The following is a 22,583-nucleotide window of genomic DNA, read 5'->3' as shown; positions in this document are numbered from 1 at the left end:
AAAAAAATTCCGATTTGATGTAATGCAATACTGTGTGTGTGTGTGTGTGTGTGTGTGTGTGTGTGATTTCTAAACTGCCCCGAAGGCAATCTCCAAAGAAGAATGTGGTTTTTGAAATGGCAATCTCCTCAGAAGCAGTGGATGGATGTGTTTGATTTTGTACATTTCTTCAGAGTCCACTATATACTGATTAAACAATGAAGGTCATGATTCGTTTATGCGGGCTCATGGCATCCATTCCCAGATCTGATTTGCTTTTGTTTCTTTATATTGAACAACAAATTATGATCTCATTTAGAAAAAAAATATAGAAGTGATGACATTGTTTAGCCGGAGACATCTACCCATGAGCTGTGGTCAGGGTCTGTGGTGTCCAAAAAGGTCACCGAGTCCTGAGCTCTTTGGTGTCACTATGCCTTTCATCAGGAAAGCTTTCTCTCTCCTCATAGGACCATTGACTTAGAATATGTGATTTCTGAAAAATTTTTCTGGACCTTCACGCTGCATATCTAACAAATATACCACTTAAATATGAAAGTACTACATACCTTCCTATTCCACTAATGCATGTGTGTGAAGAGAAGATATTTAGAATACATCCTCCTCCACTCCTGAAATCTCTGTCATTTGGCTAGCTTTGTGAATCATATTTGGATTGTTGCTTTCATTGTATATTCCTTACTCCACAGAGTTATCTAAAGAACTTGAAAACCCTGACCCAGAGATCTATAGTACTCAAGGTAGAAACATGTAAATTAATAGAAGTTTTGTTACATTATTCTTTAGTTAAGTTAGAAGTGGATTAGAAGCTTATTCAACCAGTTATGCTATTCCAGCCGACATGTTGCATGACCTGGTTAGAAGCCTAGAGACTTTTCTACTCTTTTCTCTTTATTTACAGATAGTATGATACATATCTTTATTTCTCATTCTCTTTCCTTTGCTTAGAAAACAGTTTACATTTTCAAATTCAGCTTATATTTGTAGGATATCAAAACAGCTGAATAAAATACAAATATTAGAGGGGCGCCTGGGTGGCTCAGTTGTTAACTGTCTGCCTTCGGCTCAGGGCGTGATCCCGGTGTTCTGGGATCGAGCCCCATAACCGGCTCCTCCGCTGGGAGCCTGCTTCTTCCTCTCCCACTCCTCCTGCTTGTGTTCCCTCTCTCACTGGCTCTCTCTCTCTCTCTCTGTCAAATAAATAAATAAAATCTTTAAAAAATAAAAAAAATACAAATATTAGAGATTTTTGTTGAACTGGACTTTAGAGTACTTATATCATGGAAGAAGAATGGTCTTATTAAATCTATATTAAAAGAAAGAATATGTTAGTATGATCCATGACAGGTTAAGTTTTGTTATAGTGAAGACCAGAAAGCTTCCCAGATTCTCGTATTAGATATTACTTAAACCAAACTGGTCATTGAGTGAGACTGGTGAATTTTTCCTATTACATAAGGATTTTACACAGTGATGGTCTTAGTTGTATTATCCTTGTTTCTTTATGGAGTTTGGTTCAAAGTTTTCACTCTCAAGAGAATCTTTTACCTTTCAGCATTTTAGGTAATATACACACGCACGGACTCATCCTAAGGTAGAGGTGTCTGGGACATGGGTTTGAATGACTAATCTTAAACCATGGACTTGATTACCTGAGATGGGTATACTTAAAAATAAAGCTATGACTATTAGGTCTGTACATAAACATTAAATGGGAATGAAGTTATATAGCCTTGCTGAAAAAGACTAGCTGAGGCATAATTTCATACTTTTCCTCGTTAAATCCTAAGTCTTCTTAATTTGTAACAACATGCAATTTTTTTCCAGGCTTTGATTAAAAATTTCATTTTATAAGTCATTCATCATATATTAATGTAGAGACAAAACCATTTCTAGAATATCTTCCTGGCTCCAGGAATCTACAATTTCATTAAATATCAAGATACCTCTGTCTCTTGGGCAACTCTAAACCGATAGCATGGTGGATGGAAAGAACTTTGTCTTTGAAGTCAGATAATCTGGAGATAAAAATTTAGCTCAATCATTCACTAGCTACATGAACTTTGGTTTCTCATTTGTAAATGTGGGAAAAAATACTACTTAGAGAGTGCCTGGAGGTGGGCTATTACAAATGTGGGGTTAGTGAAGACCTGCCTTATCAGGTGATATTTGAACAGAGGCCTGAATGGAGTGAGTATGTGAGTCATGCAGATAACTGGAGCAAGCGTGTTCCAGGCAGGAGCAAAAGCAAGTGAGAAGGCATTAAAACACAAATGTCCTTGGTGTGGAAAATGTATGGTAGAGGGGACATTGTGATTGGAGCTCTGTGAGCAAAAGGAAAAATACTAGGAGGTGATGAGGTCAGAGCAGTGACAAAGGTTCACCTTGTTTAGGGCCATTGTAATGACTGTGCCTTTTCCTCTGAGATGGGAGAAAGCCATTGTGGGGGTTAGAGCAGATGAGGGAAATTATGTGAACTTAAGTTTTTGGGGATCACTCTGGCTTTTGTGTTAAGAATAGGCAATGGGTCGTTTGTTTTGTTTCTTTTTTTTAAATAATATTTTGTTATATTAGTCACCATACAGTACATCCCCAGTTTTGATGCAATGTTCCATGATTCATTACTTGCATATAACACCCAGTGCACAATGCAATATGTGCCCTCCTTACTACCCATCACTGGCCTATCCCAATCCCCCACGCCCCTCCCCTCTGGAAGCCCTCAGTTTGTTTCCCAGAGTCCACAGTCTCTCATGGTTCATTCCCCCTTCTGTTTACCCCCCCTTCATTCTTCCCTTCCTTCTCCTACTGATCTCCCTGCTATTCCTTATGTTCCACAAATGAGTGAAACCATCCCACATATGAGCAAAGGGGAAAAAAAAAGAGAGACAAACCAAGAAACAGACTCTTAACTCTGTAGAACACATTGATGGTTACCAGAGGGGAGGTGGGGGTGGGTAGGTGGGTAAAACAGGTGATGGGGATTAAGGACGGCACTTGTGATGAGCACCAAGTGTTGTATGGAAGTGGTGAATCATTATATCATACACCTGAAACTAATATAACACTGGATGTTAACTCTACTGGAACTAAAAAAAAAAAAAACAACAAAAGAGTAGGCTATGGGGGCAGGCATGAAAGGTAGAGAGCCAACTTGTAAAGCTATTGCAATAGTCCAGGCAATTAGATGGTGATGGGTATCAAGGTGGACGTGGAAGTCATCAGTGTTTTGTAGGTAAAATAAGTTTTGTTGATGGATTAGATGGGGGTGTGACAAAAAGATGTGAGGAGTCCAAGGTATGGCATTGTAACACATACAATCATGACTAGAACGATGGCTTTATATCATCATCATGGTATTAAATTTATATCTAAAATCTGCCATCATATTTTCCCAATCATTTATTTTCTTTGACAGTCTTTTCCTGTGGCAAAACTGGCAGTCACTCGTAGTACTAACTTGTAGTTCTGAACAGCTTGCCCTCCTACTCACCCCACTTCATCACACCCCCCACAAAAAAATTAAAACTGGGAATTTACATGTATTTGTTCTCTTACAATTTTTAAGCAAATGAAAATTTTCAAACACGTATTTCCTCATGGAAGGAGTTTCTCAGCATTGAGTTTTTAAGAAACTTTAGCAGGTTTTGAACACAGGTATATGGTTAGTTCATGATAATTGTGATGAGATTTGCTCTATTCTTCCTGCGAAGCTTACAGTGTAGTAGAGAGTTACTAGTGATGAGTCTTGTTTGATTCAAAGTGCAGTCTGAATTTTGTGCAGAGGCTCTTATCCTTCCCTGTGCCCTATACAGTTGAACAATTTTCTAAAGCACGTTTAATGTGAATGTCTATGCCAACAAAAAGATATTTCTTGCCTGGATTTTCAGTAAATGTCATGGAGTGGAGTAAATTCCTTTACTTTTTTTTGACACGACTGAGGCTCACCATACTAATATTCGTGGGACAACTAATAGGTATTTGCAAACTTGGCTTTTGAGAAACCTCCTTAACTTTTCACTGGTATTTATCCTTGCTTCATTAAGCTTTGAGTGCCTTGATCTTTCTGCCTTGTGTAATAAGAAGAGCAAATGCCAAAGATTTACAAAAATAGCATGGTGTTGATAATGTTTTCACATCTCTGCCCTTTATCTAACTATGGAGCAGGATCGCTGGAATGATTGTTGCATTCACTTTTTTTAGTTGGTGGTCAATTATAGGGCATTAATTGTCACTATCACGTTCCTTAAAGAATGTAGTTAATTAATAAGAAACTAATTGCCAGTATTTCCATCCAAGGGAATGTATACTATCAAAAGACTGCTCACTTTGAATTCTTTTATGTGTCAGTGCTATCCTTTATTCTTCTACTAATGAAAGAACTGGTGAACCATGGCACTTTGTACCTCCTGTTACGGTCTTATTGTATACATGGCATCATCATTTTGTGTCTGTCTCATCTGCCTTATTGAACTATGTATTCGTTAAAATTAGAATTCATGTCAGGATCATCATTTTTAACCCTCATAAGTACTCAGTAAAGAAAGAAATTGATAATTTTCTCATGAACAAAATAGGGCATAGTTCTTCTTCTTACAGGGCATTATGTAAGCTAGTTTGTGTGAATGTACCTAGCACAGTATCTGGCATAGAGCAGTTGTTAATCATGTGTTAGACAAACGAATGAATGAGTGGTCTCCACTGACCAGGGGTAACTTGGTTTGGTACCTAAAGTTTATTTTATAACTAAACCAATAAAATAATTCTTGTTGAAAAAGTTAAGTTTAATGAAGAATATCTATATTTCTTTTGGGAAGTAAATTTCTTATTGAGTGACTTTCATTGTCAGAAATTTATTGCCTGTTAATTTCATAATGTTTTGTTTGCTAAATTAAGGTAATATTTCTGCCCTGAATCGAGACATGCTTTTTCTTGATTGAGACAGGATCCATCTGCTAATTTGAGCATTGGCTAACTCATAAGCTGGCTACTACGAATGGGCCACAAAAATATATTTCTGAATTTTGACTGTACATTATTAATATTAATCAGCAAAAAATTATTTGAACTTGTGGTTCATCACCCAAAATCATTATTCAGCTACAAAGAATACTTTATTACTTTGTTCCTCTCACATTAAAAACTCATTACTTAACTTAATGCCTGATATTCAATTTATCCATGTGTCACCATATTTCAGCTACCTGGTACAGCATTATTCATTCATTTAACCAACATTTATTGAGTGCTCACATGTGCCAAGCTGTGCTCTAGGTGTTGAGGATGCACAGTGAATAAGACAGCCAAGGTCTCTGTTCTAATGTGATTTACATTTTACTGAGGGAAACAGATAATCAACAGGTAAACATACTATAATGTCAGGTAGTGATGAGTATGCTATGGGAAAAAATTTAAAATACTTTTGAGTAGAGAGTTGAATGAAGTAAGGGAGAGCTTCATTATAAATATCTGGGAAACAATGTTTCACACTGAATGAAGAGCAAGTTTAAGGGCCCCAAGGTGACTATTTGCTTGGTGTATTTGGAAATGAACAAGTACTTTGGCTTTTACTTTGAATAACTTAGGTAGCTGGTGGAAAATGTTAGAGGAATAACTTGATCTGACATAATGTTTTAAATGAAACACTGTAGCTGCTCTGTGAAGAATGGAGTGGGAGCTGGGGTGTGGTAAAAATAGATGCAGAGAGACCAGTTAAAGCTGTTTGTGGTACTCCAATCTAGGGATAATGGTTTAGCCCATGTGGTGAAAAGTGGACTGATTCTGCCTGTATTTTGACTGTATTACCCAACAGAGTTTGCTGATGGACTGGGTTTGGGGTTTAAGAGGAAAAAGGCAAGTCAAGGACAAGCATGTGGGTAAATGGTGGTGCCTTTTACTGAAATGCAGAAGACTGAGGGAGGAGCATGTTTTGTGAGGGAAAAGATCCAAGTAGGGTTTTGGATATCTTAAAACTGGTAGACATCTAAGTTATCTAGAAGAGTTCAGAGAGAAGTCTGGACCGAAGGTGGGAAGATGGATGGTATTTAATGAGCTAGAACTGGAAGAGACCAGCCAGGGAGCAGTACAGTAAAAGTGGCCCAATGACTAGTAGTCAGAGAGAGGAGAAAGGTCCAGCAAAGAAAACTGAAGGCATAGCCTTTGAAGCAGAAGGATATCATATTTGTATGGTATCCTGGAAGCCAAGTAAACAAAGTGTTTCAAGAAGTAGGAGGGATTCGTTGTGTCGAATGCTACGACGTCAGGTAAGATTAGAGTTGAGAATTGACCATTGGATTTGGCAATGTGAAGGTCATTGGTGACCCTGACAAAAGTGGAGTGGTTAGGGTAAAAATCTGATTAGTATGGTTTCAAGGGAGAGTGAGAGCTAAAGAAATGAGAGGCAGCAAGTATAGTTCCTTTCAAAGATTTTTGTTCTGAAGTAGACTAGAGAAGACCTGGGGGAGAGAGTGTAGGGTCAAAGAAGGTTTTGGATTTTGGGAATTTTGTGTTGTTTTTCTTTTTAAGATGACTGATATTATAGCATCTCTGATAAAGCATTTGCATGCTATGGAAAGACCTGGTAGAGAGGGAAAGCTCAATGCTGTGGGGAACAGGGGGAAATTTCTGGAATGATGTCCTTGACTAGTTGCAAGAGGATGAGAGGCAGTGCACTAGTCTTCGTTGAAAGCTTATTCATTGGAATAGGAGAAAAAGTAGGTCTCTAGCCACAGGAACAGATAGGTTGGTAGATTTGATGGCAGGAAGATACTGACGTTTCTTTTACCCTTTGCTTTTAATAGCAATAAGAAACAAGATCCCCAGCTGAATATGAGGAGGATGAGGGAGGGTTGGAGGTTTGAAGAAGGAGGAAAAGGAAAGTCATGGTCACACTGAAGAGTAGGAGAGTGAATTGTCTAGGGAAATGTAGAACGATTTCCAGACAGATCTGAGTGCCCATTTAAAATAATATACAGCATGGTTGTGGGTTTTTTGCCATAAGCATGCAGTTGCTTGGGTGACAATATAAGGTAGATGAAGAATTGAAATTAACCAGAGTTGGGATTTTCCCAGGCAGATATGTCAGAGAGAAAGAGAACATGGGAGTGATTAAAATGATCCACCAAGGAATCTGAGCTGGGTAAGGAGGGCTGTGACAATTTGCAGGAGATACAATGCCCAGTGAAAATGGACTGGAGGTCTCAGTGTGTGAAATAACTATTGGGGAGGTGGGGTACTTGCATGAGTGTACTGGAAAGTAGGAGGTAATGGGAACAGAGTGGGATAATGTAAACTGGGACTTGTAGAGGTATAATAGTATGACCACGAGATGGCTAAGAGGGAGCAGATGATAAGCTTCCTGGAGGGAAGGAGGTAGAGGAAGTGAGCATTAGTAGCACATGTAACAAAAAATATTTTCTCTCTTTCTCAAGGATGAGATCGTGGGTAAAAAGTTATTAAGTCTTCTGCCTGATCATGAGAAAAACGAAGTTTACCGAAAGATTGCTCTCAAACTTCCTTTGTCAAACTCAGGTACAGATTGTTTTTGCTCAATTGTAAGTTCTTAGATTTTAAAAGACAGGTAACAGTCACTCAGAGGAGTAATAAAAATAAAAACATTAGGGCCAATATAGCTGCTGATTATATATTAATATAATTCACAAATTATATTTCCAGTATTAAAAAATTTCTCCTCCATTAAATCTTGCTCTTTATCCTGAATCCTGATTATTTCAGCTTTTGTATAATTGCATAAATGTTATTTAAATAATGTGCTAGCTGGTACTCCACTCTACAGATACAACATAGATAGTTAGGCAAGTGCTAATATTCCTGGAAAGAAAATATTTTTGTAAAATCTGTTCTAAATAAGAAAATAGTCCTATGAAATAATCCTGCAGAATATGGTAACGTACAATTGTAAACTAGTTTTGTATCTGTTTTTTTTTCTTAGTGGGAAAACATATTGATTTTTGCTGTCATTTAAGGAGAGGAAATGTTGAACATGATAGCAGACCTACTTATGAATATGTGAAATTCATCCTGACAGTAAAAGATATTTCAACTGGTAAGCAGTTAAGTTTTTAATCTGATTTAGATGAAGTTAATGCGAAACCTAGCCCTTCATTGCTAACATAAACGCCCTTCTACTGTTGGTTCTCTCACATTCTCTGATATCCCTATGAGCACAGGTTTTGGTTATAGACATTAATCAAACTTTTAAAAAAGAATCCCTTGAAAAAAAAAGGCAAAGTAGACAATAAGGGTGCAGACATTAATGGATTACCAACAAAAGGACCAAAGGAAATCTCTGATAAAAAGAAAGAGTAAAGTGATTGTTCCAAAGGATTTCATTGTTTTAAAAATGAACCTGATAATATGAAGCACCTTGCTTGTAATTGTCTCTATCCTTTTTCTCTGAAACCAGAATTTGGGATAGATAGCTTAGATACTTACCTGACACTAATCGGAAAATACATGATACCATATTTAAAATGCATTTAGTTATATTCAATGATCTCATTCCTCAGTTCCTTGTTCATGAAAGTAGCTTTCATTTCTGTTCTCGAAGTTATGAATAAATAGAAAGTTTGTGCTAGTAGACACTGCTACTAAATCGGTATCCCCAAATCCTTGGGCCTCTAGCTTTTTTGTTCAGGCTCTTTGAATTTGAGCAGAGTGCAATGTTACTGTGAAACAGTGCAGCGAGACTGTGCAGTGAAAGGAAAAGAGGTGTTTGGAGATGATGAGGACTTGAAACATAAAGATATAATTACTGTCCAGTACGATGGAGCAGCTTACTTATGAGAGTTGTAATTACTGTTTATTGCTTTGAGGAAGGTAGAAAAGAGAGGGAAATAGGGGAAACTCCTTTGAAAAATGGAATACTTTTTACAGAAATATCTAATGTAAGTTATAAAATTCTAATCCTTGTTGCATTTCTTCTATTCTTAAAAAGTGTATTACATATTCAGTTTAAAAATACAGTGCAACTTACAAGGTAGGGCCACACGGTAACATGGTGGATTGAGCTAATAAGAATGGCTCTTTTACAAGAAATCAAACCCCAAATCTGTGTTGCGTGGCTATGGGGTCCAAATTTATAAATTTAAAGGTTTCAGGAACTATAGGCTGAGAAATTAACATAAACATCGATTTGGGCCATTAAGACATCTAGGGCTTGAACCAGAGGTAAATGGCCCAACAAATGTGTAAAAGGATGCTTAAACTCACTAGCAAGCAAAGAATGAAAAATTTAAAAACCAGTGAGATAACACTGTACATCCATCAGAATGACAGCAATCAGGAAGTGTGAATAATAAGCAAATATTGGTGAAGAAGTGAGAATTAAAACACTAATACAGTATTGAGAGGAATGTAAACTCATGAAACATTCCTGAAAAACAGAGTGAACTTAAATTATGTTAATTATTCTATGACTCAGCAATCCCATCACTGGGTAGAAATATACCAGAGGCAAACTTGCAGAGAGATCTGTGTCTAAGGGGACATGTACTATGTATGTCATAGTGTTGTTTGTGGTAGGAGGGAGTTGGAGATAGCCTAAGTGTGCATCGTTAGGGAAATGGATAAGTAAAATGTGGGAAATATACAATATGGAAAACATTGAAAGCAGTGACCTCTAGATATACATACTATAACATGATTAAATCATATGTTGATTAAAAATACAGTACGTTAAAAAAACGTAAGAAACAGAATGAGATCTATAGCGCAATGCCACCTTTGTAAATGGTAAACACATAGATAAAACCAGACTACATATTTTACAAGTTTATATATTAAAGGTCATAGATGGTAATGGGTGCCTGTGGGTGGAGAAGAGGCAGAAAGAAAAACAAGAGTGAGGACTTTATCTGTGTTCATTATATGCCATGAACTAAGAGTGTAATTAACTCAGTTCTTTGCCACTGAGGTCTGAAAATATACCGAATGAATGAATGAACGAATGAGTAAATAAATAATGAAAATTAGCTCACACAATAGTCTTCTGATATGTTTGTCATATGTCTTGGAGATTAAAGGTCAGATACTTTTAAAAAACTTACTTGACTACATACACACACAAATTACACACATATTTAATACCCATGTGAACTGTATAAAAGAGGGGAGCTAAATTTCTTTTGGAGACTATAACATCCATCCACAGAGTAAGACCACAAGGCTGAGTATCACCCTGAAATCACAACAGCTACTTCTCAGTAATGACTTCTTCATATTTTGTTGGAGACCTAGGTGAGGAGGGTAGCCGGTATAGAAGGGCGGCAGGAAATATCTATGGCTTGGAATTCTGAAAATTGTCAGTGGGCTGACAAACAGCCCACTGATGTGGCAGGTGTATCTTGTGTAGCCAGCCTGCCTTTCCGTTTGATTGTCACATGTGTGTTTCTGTTTTCCTTAGAGCCTTTGGTGCTCTTCAGTAGCTTCTTCCCCAGCCGCTCCTATGCTGAATCGTCTCCTACATATCTTCCTCTGGAGGATCGGTTTTATATGGTGGGGTCCATTTGTGTCCTTAGGGATCAGACCCTACGGGTGAGTATGTTGTGTGTGTGCTTTCCCTACTGTGGCATTGTGTGTTTCCTTTGAAAGGCTATGTCCCCTTTGGTCCCTCAGCTACTGGACAGCATTGCTGAGGAACCCGATGTGGGCAGGGGGTTGTGCTAAGTAAGATATGTGAATAAGGAAAGATCAGCTCCTGCATTTCAGAAGGTGAGCATGTCAGTGGAGATTTCAGCACACCCCAAAGAGATGTACAACCATTTACAATTGGTTTTGGTGTGGTATGAAAAAGGTATACGGGGGCTGGGGGTGGGACATATTAAGGAGAAGTGATCATTTTGGCAGGTGGATAAAGGAAGGTTTCTGTTACGAGGTGAGTTTTGAGGCAGCTCTCCCCCACACCCTCCACCATTGCTCACTTAGTGTTCTACTAATACAGCACTCCCACATTCTGTCTCTAAAAAGAAAAGTCAGTCTTTAGAATTCATTGGATAGATTCAAGTTCAATGAATTTATTCACTAAGTGACATATTAAGTAAGCACCTATGATGTGCCAGGTGCTCTGCTAGGTCCTGGGGTAATATTATGGGAAATAGACAATAGACAGGTAATACTGAAAAGTGCCACAGGGATGATGAAACAATCATATGCTAATGACTGGGAAAAGGGAGTTCAGACAGAGTGGTCACAGAAGGTCTTCCTCTGATGACCTGTCTTTTGAACCTGCAATGGTGTTGTCGACCCAGCCAAGAAAGGAAGACAATCCATGTAGAGGGTTCAGCAGCTGTAATAGTCCTGAGGTAGTAACTAGCTTGGAGGGTTCCAAGGAACAAATACTGTTGTTATGTGACTATAAGAAGGTGGAAGAGGGAAGGAGTAGGAGAAAATAAGGTATAAGAGGTAGACAGAGACCAGGTTATGGAGAAATTTGAAAACCATGATCATGAGTTTGAGTTTTACTCAAGTGGAGTGGAAAGCAAGATGACGTGATCTGACTTCACTGTTTTTGTTTTTAAAAGATTAAGCTGGCTGCTGAGTGGGAAATGGAATCGGGGGGAATAAGAGCAGAGACAAGAGCAGTGCTATGAGGGGTGATGGGGCTTGGCTAGGATTGGAATGATGGAGATAGAAGTACACAGATTTGGGTTATTACTGGGAGACAGGGCACAAAGTCCTTGCTGTTGTGATGAAAGTGGGTGGGAGAAGAGAGAAAAACAACTCCTAGCTTTTAGGCCTGAGCAGCTCAGTGAATGGAGGTGCCACTAACTGACTTGCACAAGACAGGGACACTATGGATTGGGCAATATGGGAGTGGAGGGGACAAATCAAGAGCCACGGTAACATGATGGAGTGTGACATACAACACATCCAGCTGCCCTGTGAGAGAGGCCTCTGGATCCAGACCAGCTGCAGGACCTCATCCTAGTCACTTCTGTCTTGTAGCTTCAGTTTCTTTTTCTATAAATGGTGAGACTAGAACCTCCTTTTAGGATTGTTGTGAAGAGTGAATAGGATGGCACCTTATGCATGGTAAATACTTGGGAAGGAAGAAAAAGTAAATAATCATCATTATCATTATTATTGTGATCATTAGGATCCAGAGAGGGCAAAAGACCTGCTTTACTTTTCCTCTCTGGTTTAGAATGCGGACTTTGACCACATTTCGAAAACTGTGAAGGACCCCTTTACATTCAGTTGTAGAGCAGTGATGTATATCATCATTTTTTCAGAATTAAGACCGTGAGAAAAGTGGCAGAGAGAAAAGCAATTGAAGGAAATTGCTTGGTCTGACTGCCCCAATCATTATGTCTCTCTGGCAGCTCTCTGGGATTTGAACTCTCATATTTGCCAAGAGAAGGCAGACATCCCATTTTGGGGGGTCACCCCCAAATCTACTCCTCCTGCAAAAAAAAAAATCTCATTTGGCACACTTCCCTCACCCTAGGCCCCCTCATGGCACAAGGATCCTTATTTGTGATCTACTGCAGTTTTTCTCTGGGTTTCTAGGATATTTGTTCCATATTAGTAGTCACTTTGGAGAACAAATCTTGTGAGCACAGAGGGCTTTTTGAAGGAAGATGTTTTCACAGTTTCACTGTGTAGCACAGTGGGCAGAGCAGTGAACTCAGAATACAACTGGGAGATGGATCTACTTTGATCTTGAATCTACTAGCTGTGCATCTTGGGCCAGATCGTTACATCTCTATAATTCTCAGTTTTCACATCTGTAAAATCACGTGCCTTTCTCACATTGCTATGCAGACTAGCTGTGATACTGGATATGAGATTGCTTCCAAATTTACTACATGCTATACAAATGTGTTGGGTATTTTTACTATATAAGTACATTTTAAGTATCTAAAATGCCAGTTTTTCTGCAGGAACTTTTCACTGTAAAGAAAGCCGGGGAAGAGGTTCTGCTGATACAAGACTCAGATGAGGAACATGCATCTCCAGAGCGCAGGTGAGAGGCTAATGTTGAAGTAAGTGATGGAGACCTAGGGCTCCATTTTGTTTCATTGGACAAAACTGAAATGAGAGAAATAATATCTACAAATATTTTTCCTATTAAAATGAAAAAAACAAACACTTGAATCCAGAAGAGCAATCAACTAGGCTGAATTCCTTTGCCCAGCTAATATAAATCTTACTTCTCCAGGTGACTATAAATACGAATAATTGGCTTTTTATTTTTTTAAAAAGGCAGTAGAGCACGCTTAACTGACACAAACATTTAATGACTTTCAAATTAAAACAATGCATTTAAAAGTAGTACTTGATTACTTCTTTTTCTTGAAATACTTTTAAATGGTAAAACAGCAAGTACGCTGGGTGGCGCAGTCGTTAAGCGTCTGCCTTCGGCTCAGGGTGTGATCCCGGTGTTCTGGGATCGAGCCCCACATCAGGTTCCTTCGCTAGGATCCTGCTTCTTCCTCTCCCACTCCCCCTGCCTGTGTTCCCTCTCTCGTTGGCTGTCTCTATCTCTGTCAAATAAATAAATAAAATCTTAAAAAAAAAACAGCAAGTACGCATTGTGGCAACTGCTATTAGGTGTCCCTCTTTTTGTGAATATAATCTGTTTCTTAGCATTTGTTAACCAAGTTTCAAAGAATGGAGGCAGTATTCCATGATTTTGAGTGAGAACAATAAAAATGCATTCCTAACCCACAGGAAAATGCCAGTTGACCAGATATCACTAAAACCCCTTCTTACCTCTATTTAACAATCCACCAAGGATTTCTGCAAAATAAAAATGGTTTGTGATACTATCTAGTTATTTAATAGTTGATAAACTCATTAGTAGGTTTGGCTGTGTGTAGAAAACCATAATACTAGACCCTGTGCAGTGTCGAGTACCAAGAGTGGATTACCTTCTGCATCACAGTGTATATGGATATGTAAATAAATAGGAAAATAATATATTAAAGATGTGCACCACATGCCAATAATACTTAGCAAAATAAAATAAACAAGACAATTTTTCAAGAGGTTTCTTATGATTAAAGACATGTTTGTGTGAGGTCTGGTGGTAAGAGGAAGGAGCTGGAGGCTGTGGTTGCTGTTGCTATTTGGTGGTGGGAGGTGGTAAGGAAGAAAGAGCTGGTGAAGAAATGAGTTAAACAGGAAATGTCTGATATTCATCTGTGTCTGGATCTAAGCAGTGGGGGGAGAATCATCCCTTCCTGGCAGGAGAGTTCAGAGGTGTTTGGCTGTGAACCATTGTCTGAAGCTACACACACAGCATTGGGATGGAAAGCAGAGCTCCCCATGGCAGTCTGTTTGCATTCCATGTGCTTGGTGTCCTACAAGTCTCGCTAACATAAGACTGCATTTGTAATTGTGTGAATGTGACAAGTCTGCTCATGCCAGGATCGCTTGCACCAGCAAAAAAAAAATTTTTTTGTGTGTGGAATCTCAAATTTCTTGTGAATATTCAGCATTGTATTTGTGGTTTGTAGGTGTTGGGGACCGGACCAGTGCATGGCCAAGCTTAAGACTAATAGTCATTTTCTCTCAATGTGCGTTATCACTCCCGGTTTTTCTTGTAATGCTTGTGCTTTTTTAGGCTTTTTAGGCTTGACCGTTTCCTTCATTAGTTTCTCTACTTTATTAGGACACCTTATACTGAATAATCTGGGGAAGAGGATATTTATAAAACACAACATGTTTAAACAACATGAACTCAAGACACTCTTCTATCAGGAGAATATCTGAGATACAGTAACAGCAAAACACATGGGTAATGAATTTTCTATCAATCAGCAGATCATTATAGCAAATATTCAAACAGTGAGAGTTCAGAGAGTGAGGAAACCTACATTTTACTTTTAAGTAGAGTTTAATTGGATGAAAAATATTCTGATGCAGAAGCGAGCCAGCTACCACATCAATGCCACTGATCTAAATAGAATATAAAATAAGTGTTTTCTTAGGCTTAAAACCATTTCTAATACTGTAAGAAATTATCATTCCAGTGTGTATGAATGCACTAATAGTTTTATATGTTCTCTACTTACATAAAATATTACTAAAGTTCCTTCAAAAATTATGCAATGGATTATTTATCATGTAGACAGTAAGATGGAAAAATGACACTTAGGACAGAGCTGATGGATCTGACGAAAAAATTCTGTTTAATTCCAGCCCCCCCATCCCTTTCATATCCCTCCCCTCTCCTCCAGCACCATGGTCACTGCTCTGCTCTCAGCCACCTCAGCTCTCACATGATGGATTGTTGGTGGACCTGGTTCGTCCACTATATTGAGGTCTGTAAGGGAGGACCTGTCAGCCTTGTCCCTGTCTGGCACAGAGCCTCACATTGAGTAAGCAGAAAACAAACATCTACTCAGGGACCGGCTGATTGATTGATCCTATCAAAATGATAATCCATTCCATGCCATGAGACCTCTCAAACATAATGCAATATTGTTATAAATCGGTGCAAACTAGTATTCCTTTATTTTTGTCATAGACTTGTTCCTTGTCCTCAGATATTTTTAAATAATAAGAAGGAGAAGAGATTGTGGCATGTCAGGGTCATAGTTTGCAGTCATTCGTAATCTGGCTCCCATTTTATAGACTGAGGGATGGTTAGAAAAGTAATCAGGTGCAGAAGTCATAAGGACCATAGGGACAAAAGTGCTTCTGGATTTTTTTTTTTTTTTGGTAATTCTACATGTTCTTTGAAAGGTAAGAAGCATTTTGCTAAGAGGCTTGAAAGCTTTTGTCTGTACTTATGAAAGAAACACAAAGAGGGGAATTTGAGATGTTTAGAATAAAGAGTCTGTTTCCATGGAGGATATCTTGTCCTTGCATGTTTCAGATTTGAGGCTAAACAACCTTTCATTTCAGGAGGGGACTCAAGGATTCGGTTATTTTCCATTAAAGCTACAGATGCACTGGAGTGGAAGGTCTTGTTTGCTTGGACCACTGAAGATAGAAAGAAGTAAGAGGTACTCAGAAGTTAGTGAGGTGCAGACCCAAACTGGAATACTGGTTAGCCCTCTCCTATCTGTCTCCTGCTAGAGTCAGAAGGATGTACCTAGCTACTCGTTTAGTTTGGCCAGTGGTATGTAGAGGTAAGGCTCAAATTCCCATCATAGCATCATCTCAGTACAAATGCATTGTGTACCTTATCTTTCACGATAGGATTTCATGTTTATTAACTTATAAACAAATCTATAAGGTAGATTTTAGACCTGTCGGACTACAGTCATAGAGGATATACAATTTGCCCAAACTCACACAGATAGTTGCACAGTAGAGCTGGAATTGGGACCCAGATTTTCTTTGGGCTCATTCCTGTCAGGACATGAGTTTCAGGAGCTGTGGCTAGTATGGGATTCCAAGGAGAAAACTCAAAAGAGTAGGAAGTCCTTGACTGGGGACGTTATTGAGAGAAAGCCTATTTTTTCCTTCAGTTTCACCTGAAATGTAGAGGAGAGAAAAATTAATAGGAGACTACGACGATTAACCCTAACACTGTTGATGAAGATAGCATCTTCTCATCCTCAGGTAGAGTAAAGAACACAGGAAAATCAAATGGCAAGCATTTCTAAGGGTTCTGGTAGCTCTTATATTTGCTTGCAGTCCTCAAAAACTGCTACAGTGCTGGAATTGGTCCCTGGGGAGACTCCACCTGTCAGCACTAAAGAAACTGTGTCAGTGAGGAGTTATGTTGTACAAAGGTGGGAAAAGAATTTTATAAAAATGTGTGATGATTCTAATTAGCACACTTTTGTTGTTTGGAGCCTTGGTACTATTCTATACTGACTTCATTCCTCGTGCCCACCCCATCTTGAGCAGGGGAAGAGCCCTGTGCACCATTGTATCACAGGCCGTTAATCGGGTTTCTCTACCACTAAGGAGCTAGCTTGCCAGTCTCATCATTCCAGTCCCAGTGAAACTTATTCATAGAGCAAATATTTAGCACCTGCTCAGTGGGAAGTTCTGTTCTAGGCTTTGAGGACACAGCAGTGAATGAAAATCCTTAACTGCCTGGAGCTTACATTCTAGTGAAAGAGAAAGATAATACATAAATCAATAGAACATAGTAGGTTAGATGGTAAGGAGGGCCAACGGAAAATGTTAAGCAATGAAGAGGATAGGGAAGGTTGTCGGGGGAGGTTACATTCGATTTAGGTTTTGCCATATGCAGTTGACGTTTTTGTCAATAAAAGATGGTGTAATGTTGGCAGTTCCCAGTGGTGTCATGTAATAGGTAGGGTGTCCAGTTCGGCTCTCTACAAGAGACCTTTTCACAGTCAGTCAAGGCTCTCTGCTCTCCCTGTGTAAGTTACTTGGCTGATTCTACTCCATACTGCCTGCCGTCATCTTTGGCAAATAGTGTGGAGGTCTTGTGGTATAGTACTGGTTAAAAAAAAAAAAAACACATAGGATTGGGATTTTTAAACTACAGTATTTAGGTTTTATTTCTCAGCTTGACCTTTTACAAGTTGTGTGATGTTGGAGAAGCCTCCTTGAGTCTCAGGTTCTTTATCTATAAATAGTAAGGATAATTAGAGCAGAATGTACGTCATAATCAAATCATAAATGAGATCTATCTGCTTTTTTTTCCTTTTTTTTTTGATGTAAAGTTCAATGATTCATTGGTTGCGTATAACACCCAGTGCACCATGCAGTACGTGCCCTCCTTACTACCCATCACCAGCCTATCCCATTCCCCCACCCCTCTCCCCTCTGAAGCCCTCAGTTTGTTTCTCAGAGTCCATAGTCTCTCATGCTTCATTCCCCCTTCTGATTACCCCCCTTTCTTTATCCCTTTCTTCTCCTACCGATCTTCCCAGTTTTTATGTTCCATAGATGAGTGAAACAATATAATTGTCTTTCTCTGCTTGACTTATTTCACTCAGCATTATCTCCTCCAGTGCCGTCCATGTTGCAGCAAATGTTGATAAATCATTCTTTTTGATAGCTGAGTAATATTCCATTGTATATATGGACCACATCTTCTTAATCCAGTCATCTGTTGAAGGGCATCTCGGCTCCTTCCACGATTTAGCTATTGTGGACAATGCTGCTATGAACATTGGGGTGCATGTGGCCCTTCTCTTCACTATGTCTGTATCTTTGGGGTAAACACCCTACAGCAAATATCATTCTCAGTGGGGAAAAGCTGGAAGCCTTTCCCTTAAGATCAGGAACACAAGAAGGATGCCCACTCTCACCATTATTATTCAACATAGTACTAGAAGTCCTTGCAACAGCAATCAGACAACAAAAAGGGATAAAAGGTATCCAAATCGGCAAAGAAGAAGTCAAACTGTCTCTCTTTGCAGATGACATGATACTCTATATGGAAAACCCAAAAGAATCCACCCCCAAACTACTAGAAGTTATAGAGCAATTCAGTAATGTGGTGGGATACAAAATCAATGCTCAGAAATCAGTTGCATTTCTATACACGAACAATGAGACTGAAGAAAGAGAAATTAGGGAATCCATTCCATTTACAATAGCACCAAAAATCATACGTTATCTATCTGCTTTGATAAGTAAATGAGATCTGTATGCTTTGTAAAATACTATACAAAGCCAAGTTATTATCAGTTAAGAAGTATTTCCAAAAGTAGAGTAATTATAATTTAAATCTATACTAAATTCTTAACTGAGCTATAATCACATTATTAAGTGCAAAGGGTTACATGTAAACTTGGCTTATGGTCATGATCTGAAGTCTGTGTCTGGTGATTTCCTCAATACTCTTATTTTTCTATTAATTAAAGGTTATTCTCTTTTTCTGTTTAAAGCCAGCACATTTAAACCTCTATTCTTAAGAGATGGTTTTATATCCATTAACATCCAAATTGTTCTCTGCAAAGTGTCCACCTCACCTTGCTGGGTGTGTGTGTGTTGGGGTGGGGGGGTGTTGTGGCCAAGTCTGAACATGATAGAATTCCCAGCTTGGAGGCCACATCTGCTCCAATAACTGCATGCTCTCACACCTGCCTGAGGGACACTCACATGATGACTCCTGGTGCTAACAGATAAGGAAAGGAGTTGGGGCCCATTCCCATGCAGCTGTGTAGTTGTTAGATCTGGAGCCAGCCTCTTGGTTTCATTTAACTTGTCCTGTTGGTATGTACAGGACCTGGTTCTTGAGCACGGCAGCCATTTAAAAAAAAATGAAGAAGAAGAAGCGAGAAGAAGGGGCAGCAGGCTCAGGATTCTGGGTTTTATGTTTCATTGTGTTTATATGACCCCTAGCCCAACCATATTCCATCTTTAGCTACATGACAAATTATTTTGATCATCTCAAAGCATAAAGTCATTAGACTGCCTTATTAGATTTACAACTGATAAGAGCAATTTCATTGTTAATATTTTTTAAAAAGCTCAGAGTAAGGGTCTGTACTCAAACCTCATTGAAGCAACTCTGAAATCACTGAGGGCTTAGATAGTAATGATAAGAAGTCTAATAATAAATATCAAAGTTTAGAAAAACTGGGAACAAATTATCTGAGTATTAGCCTATTTTATGAAAAGTAGTTTTGGGGAATATACTGGCAGCTGCTTGTTCTGCTCAGACAGTTAACAATGTAATATTTTCTCTCTTCATGGTGTTCATTTGTCATCCTGTAATGAAGATGTCAGGCTGGGTATTAGGATCTGAGGTAGTGGACAGGATCTGGCTCTCTTTCAACCTAATGCTTTTTGCTCTACCTTTTTGTATCCCAGAATATTCTTTTGCTTTAGCTCTGTTAAACTTTTCTGTTAACTTTTGAACTTTTATTTGAATATTGGCAGGAACTACTGTATGTGTCCTCCTCTACCTGTACTCACAACTATTGAAATTTTGCTGTGTTTGCTTTATCATTATTTTCTCTCCTTCTCCTCTGCCACACTCATTATTTATTTATTCACTTGTTTATTCACTGGATTATAGTATTTTTCTACTATTATTTATTTCAATGCTCAGATTGTCTCAGAATCGACCCATGGCGGCCCCTTTAACCTGGCTCTTGTGTCTTTTGGACGCTCCTCAACATTCTTGGAGCATTCCTTACTTTCTGGCACTAATGATGTTCCAGGTTAATTTTGTTTTTTTCTCTGCCTTAGCCATGAAATCAGCTGGTTCTCTAAGCCTTAGTCAAAAGAACCCTGGCTTCTTAAGTGCAGATATTTAGAAGCCAAGATCTGGGTGCTAGTTGTGCTCCTTGTTACTGGCTTGTGACTACTTATAGTGCTTTCAGAACTAGGAAACAAATCCACACACACATAGGCATAAAGATCTATATCTCTATTTATTTCCTTGTCTACACATCTCTGTGTATGTGTACCGTGGTATATATGTGTATATAAAATAATACAAACCATGAATTCATATGGATGCCTCCAATTCTAAACCAACACCGCAACGTTCATTCTGGTCCTCCCGTTTCCATTTATCAACACTAATGCAATAGTCAGATAGGCCTGACCTCATTATCCACAATATATTTGCTTATTAGCTCAAGTCTAGAATACACAGAAAGGAGTTTGAGGGTTGCCAACTCACAGCATTGAGCAACTTCCTCATTCGAGTTCATATTGTTTTTGTTTTTAAGGTAAAATTTATATATAATAAAATGCACAGATCTTAATTCTGTTATTCCATGAGATTGGACAAATGCATAAACACATGTGACCCATATTCCTGTCAAGACATACAATATTTTCAACACACAGTGCCATTTCCCTGTTATCCCCCCACCTAGAGGCAACCACTATTTTGATGTTTTTCAGTATAGATTTTTTTCCTTTACGAGAACTTCATAAAAATGAAGCCATTTAATATATACTCTGTTGAGTCTACTCTCTTAAAACTCAGTATAATGTTCCTGAGATTCATCCTGTCATATGTATCAGTCATTCATTCCTTTTTGCTGTCGAGGAGTATTCTAGTCTGTGGATATGCCACAATTTGTCAGGCATTTTCCTTTGATGGACATTTATTTCTAACTTTTGGTTAATACAAATAGAGCTGCAGTGAACATTCTTTTACAAGTCTTTTTGTGGACTTATGTTTTCATTTTTAAATTGTTAAACAATTTATTTATTAAATTGTACAGTGAAATTGATTTATTTTTTCTTGGTGTACAGTTCTATCATTTTAATAGATTCGTGTAACCATGACCATAGTCAGCATAAAGAACAGTTCTGCCACCCCAAAAAACTTCCTGGTGCTGTCCATTTATAGTCACCCGTACTTCACCTCACCCTCAACCCGTCAACCGCTGATTTATTCTGCATCCGTATAGTTTTGTCTTTTTGAGAATGTTCTATAAATAGAGTCATACAATATACAATCTTTAGAAATGGGCTTTTTTCCCCTTGGCATAATTCCTTTGCTGTTGCATGCATCAATAACTTTTTTTTGCTCAGTTGCATTTCACTGTATGGATGTACCATGGCTTATTCATTCACCTGTTGAAGCACATATGGGTTGTTGCCATTTTGGGGGAAACCTGCTATAAACATTCATATACAAGTTTTTGGTGGACATCAGTTTTCATTTCATTGCTCTAGGGTATACAATTACGGCATTAATTAGCATTCCCCTAATGACTAAAGATGTTGAGCACTTTTTTATCGTTTGAATATTCAGATGCTTTGCTTATTTTTAAAACAATGTTGCTTACTTTCATACTATTGAGTTTTGAAAATATTTGTATATTCCACATACAAGTCTTTTGTCAGATATTCGATGTGTAGGTACTTTCTCTAGTTTGTAGCTTCTTTTTTCATTCTCTTAACAGTGTCTTTTGCAGAACAAAAGTTTTTAATTTTATTAATTTTTTAAAAAGATTATTTATGTATTTATTTTTGCAAGAGAGAGAGAGCGCGCGCACACGCAAGCATGTGCGTGGGAGAGGGGCAGAGGGAGAAGCAAGACTCCCTGATGAGCAGGGAACCCCCCCCCAACCATGCGGGGCTGTATCCCAGGACCCCGGGACCATGACTTGAGCTGAAGGCAGACGCTTAAACAACTGAGCCACCCAGGCGCCCCACGAGTTTTTAATTTTAAAGAAAGATAGTTTTACCTTTTTTTTTTCTTTGATGGATTGTGGCTTTGGTGACTTGTCCAAGAATTTATCACCAAATCACAGATCACAAAACTGAAAGTTTTATAGTTCTGGGTTTAAGGGTTGTATCTATGATCCATTCTGAATTAATATTTTTATAACACGTGGGGTTTAGGTTTAGGTCAAAGTTCATATTCTTTGGCATATGGATGTCCGATTGTTCCAAAACCATTTGTTAAAATACGATCTTGTGCCTCTCCTGCTCAAAACCACACAGAGCTGGTCTTAGTATAGTCTCTTGTCTGATTTATGATTCTCTCCCGAAATGAATTTTCCCCAAATACATGATGGAGAACTGTGTAGCTTTGACACTCGGTCTGCCTGTGAATGTTAGCAGTGTTAGCAGCTGGCACCGAGGCTGAGGTCCAGGCAAGTTCCAGTGGCTCACTAACCGACACTATATGTCGCCTTTTCTATGTTTGAAAACGGGGCAGACTGCAGAACACTAATTAGATTCTAAAGGTGCTTTCTTGTTTA

At 38.5% G+C, this 22,583-nt stretch overlaps 1 protein-coding gene across 1 annotated transcript in view; it reads left to right on the top strand.

The window, feature by feature from the left end:
• Positions 1-22,583, top strand: part of PASD1 (PAS domain containing repressor 1) — a 57,350-nt gene that overhangs the window by 8,362 nt on the left and 26,405 nt on the right. The window contains exons 4-7 of the mRNA XM_040645390.1: positions 7,431-7,539; positions 7,952-8,065; positions 10,424-10,554; positions 12,903-12,985. Coding sequence (XP_040501324.1) covers positions 7,431-7,539; positions 7,952-8,065; positions 10,424-10,554; positions 12,903-12,985 — 437 coding nt within the window. The remainder of the gene's footprint in view (positions 1-7,430; positions 7,540-7,951; positions 8,066-10,423; positions 10,555-12,902; positions 12,986-22,583) is intronic.

Source organism: Ursus maritimus (assembly GCF_017311325.1).
Source record: "Ursus maritimus isolate PB19 chromosome X unlocalized genomic scaffold, ASM1731132v1 scaffold_X1, whole genome shotgun sequence".
NCBI lineage: Eukaryota > Metazoa > Chordata > Mammalia > Carnivora > Ursidae > Ursus > Ursus maritimus.
Note: the sequence above shows the minus strand (reverse complement) of the source record. Positions and strands in the feature narration are given on the sequence as shown.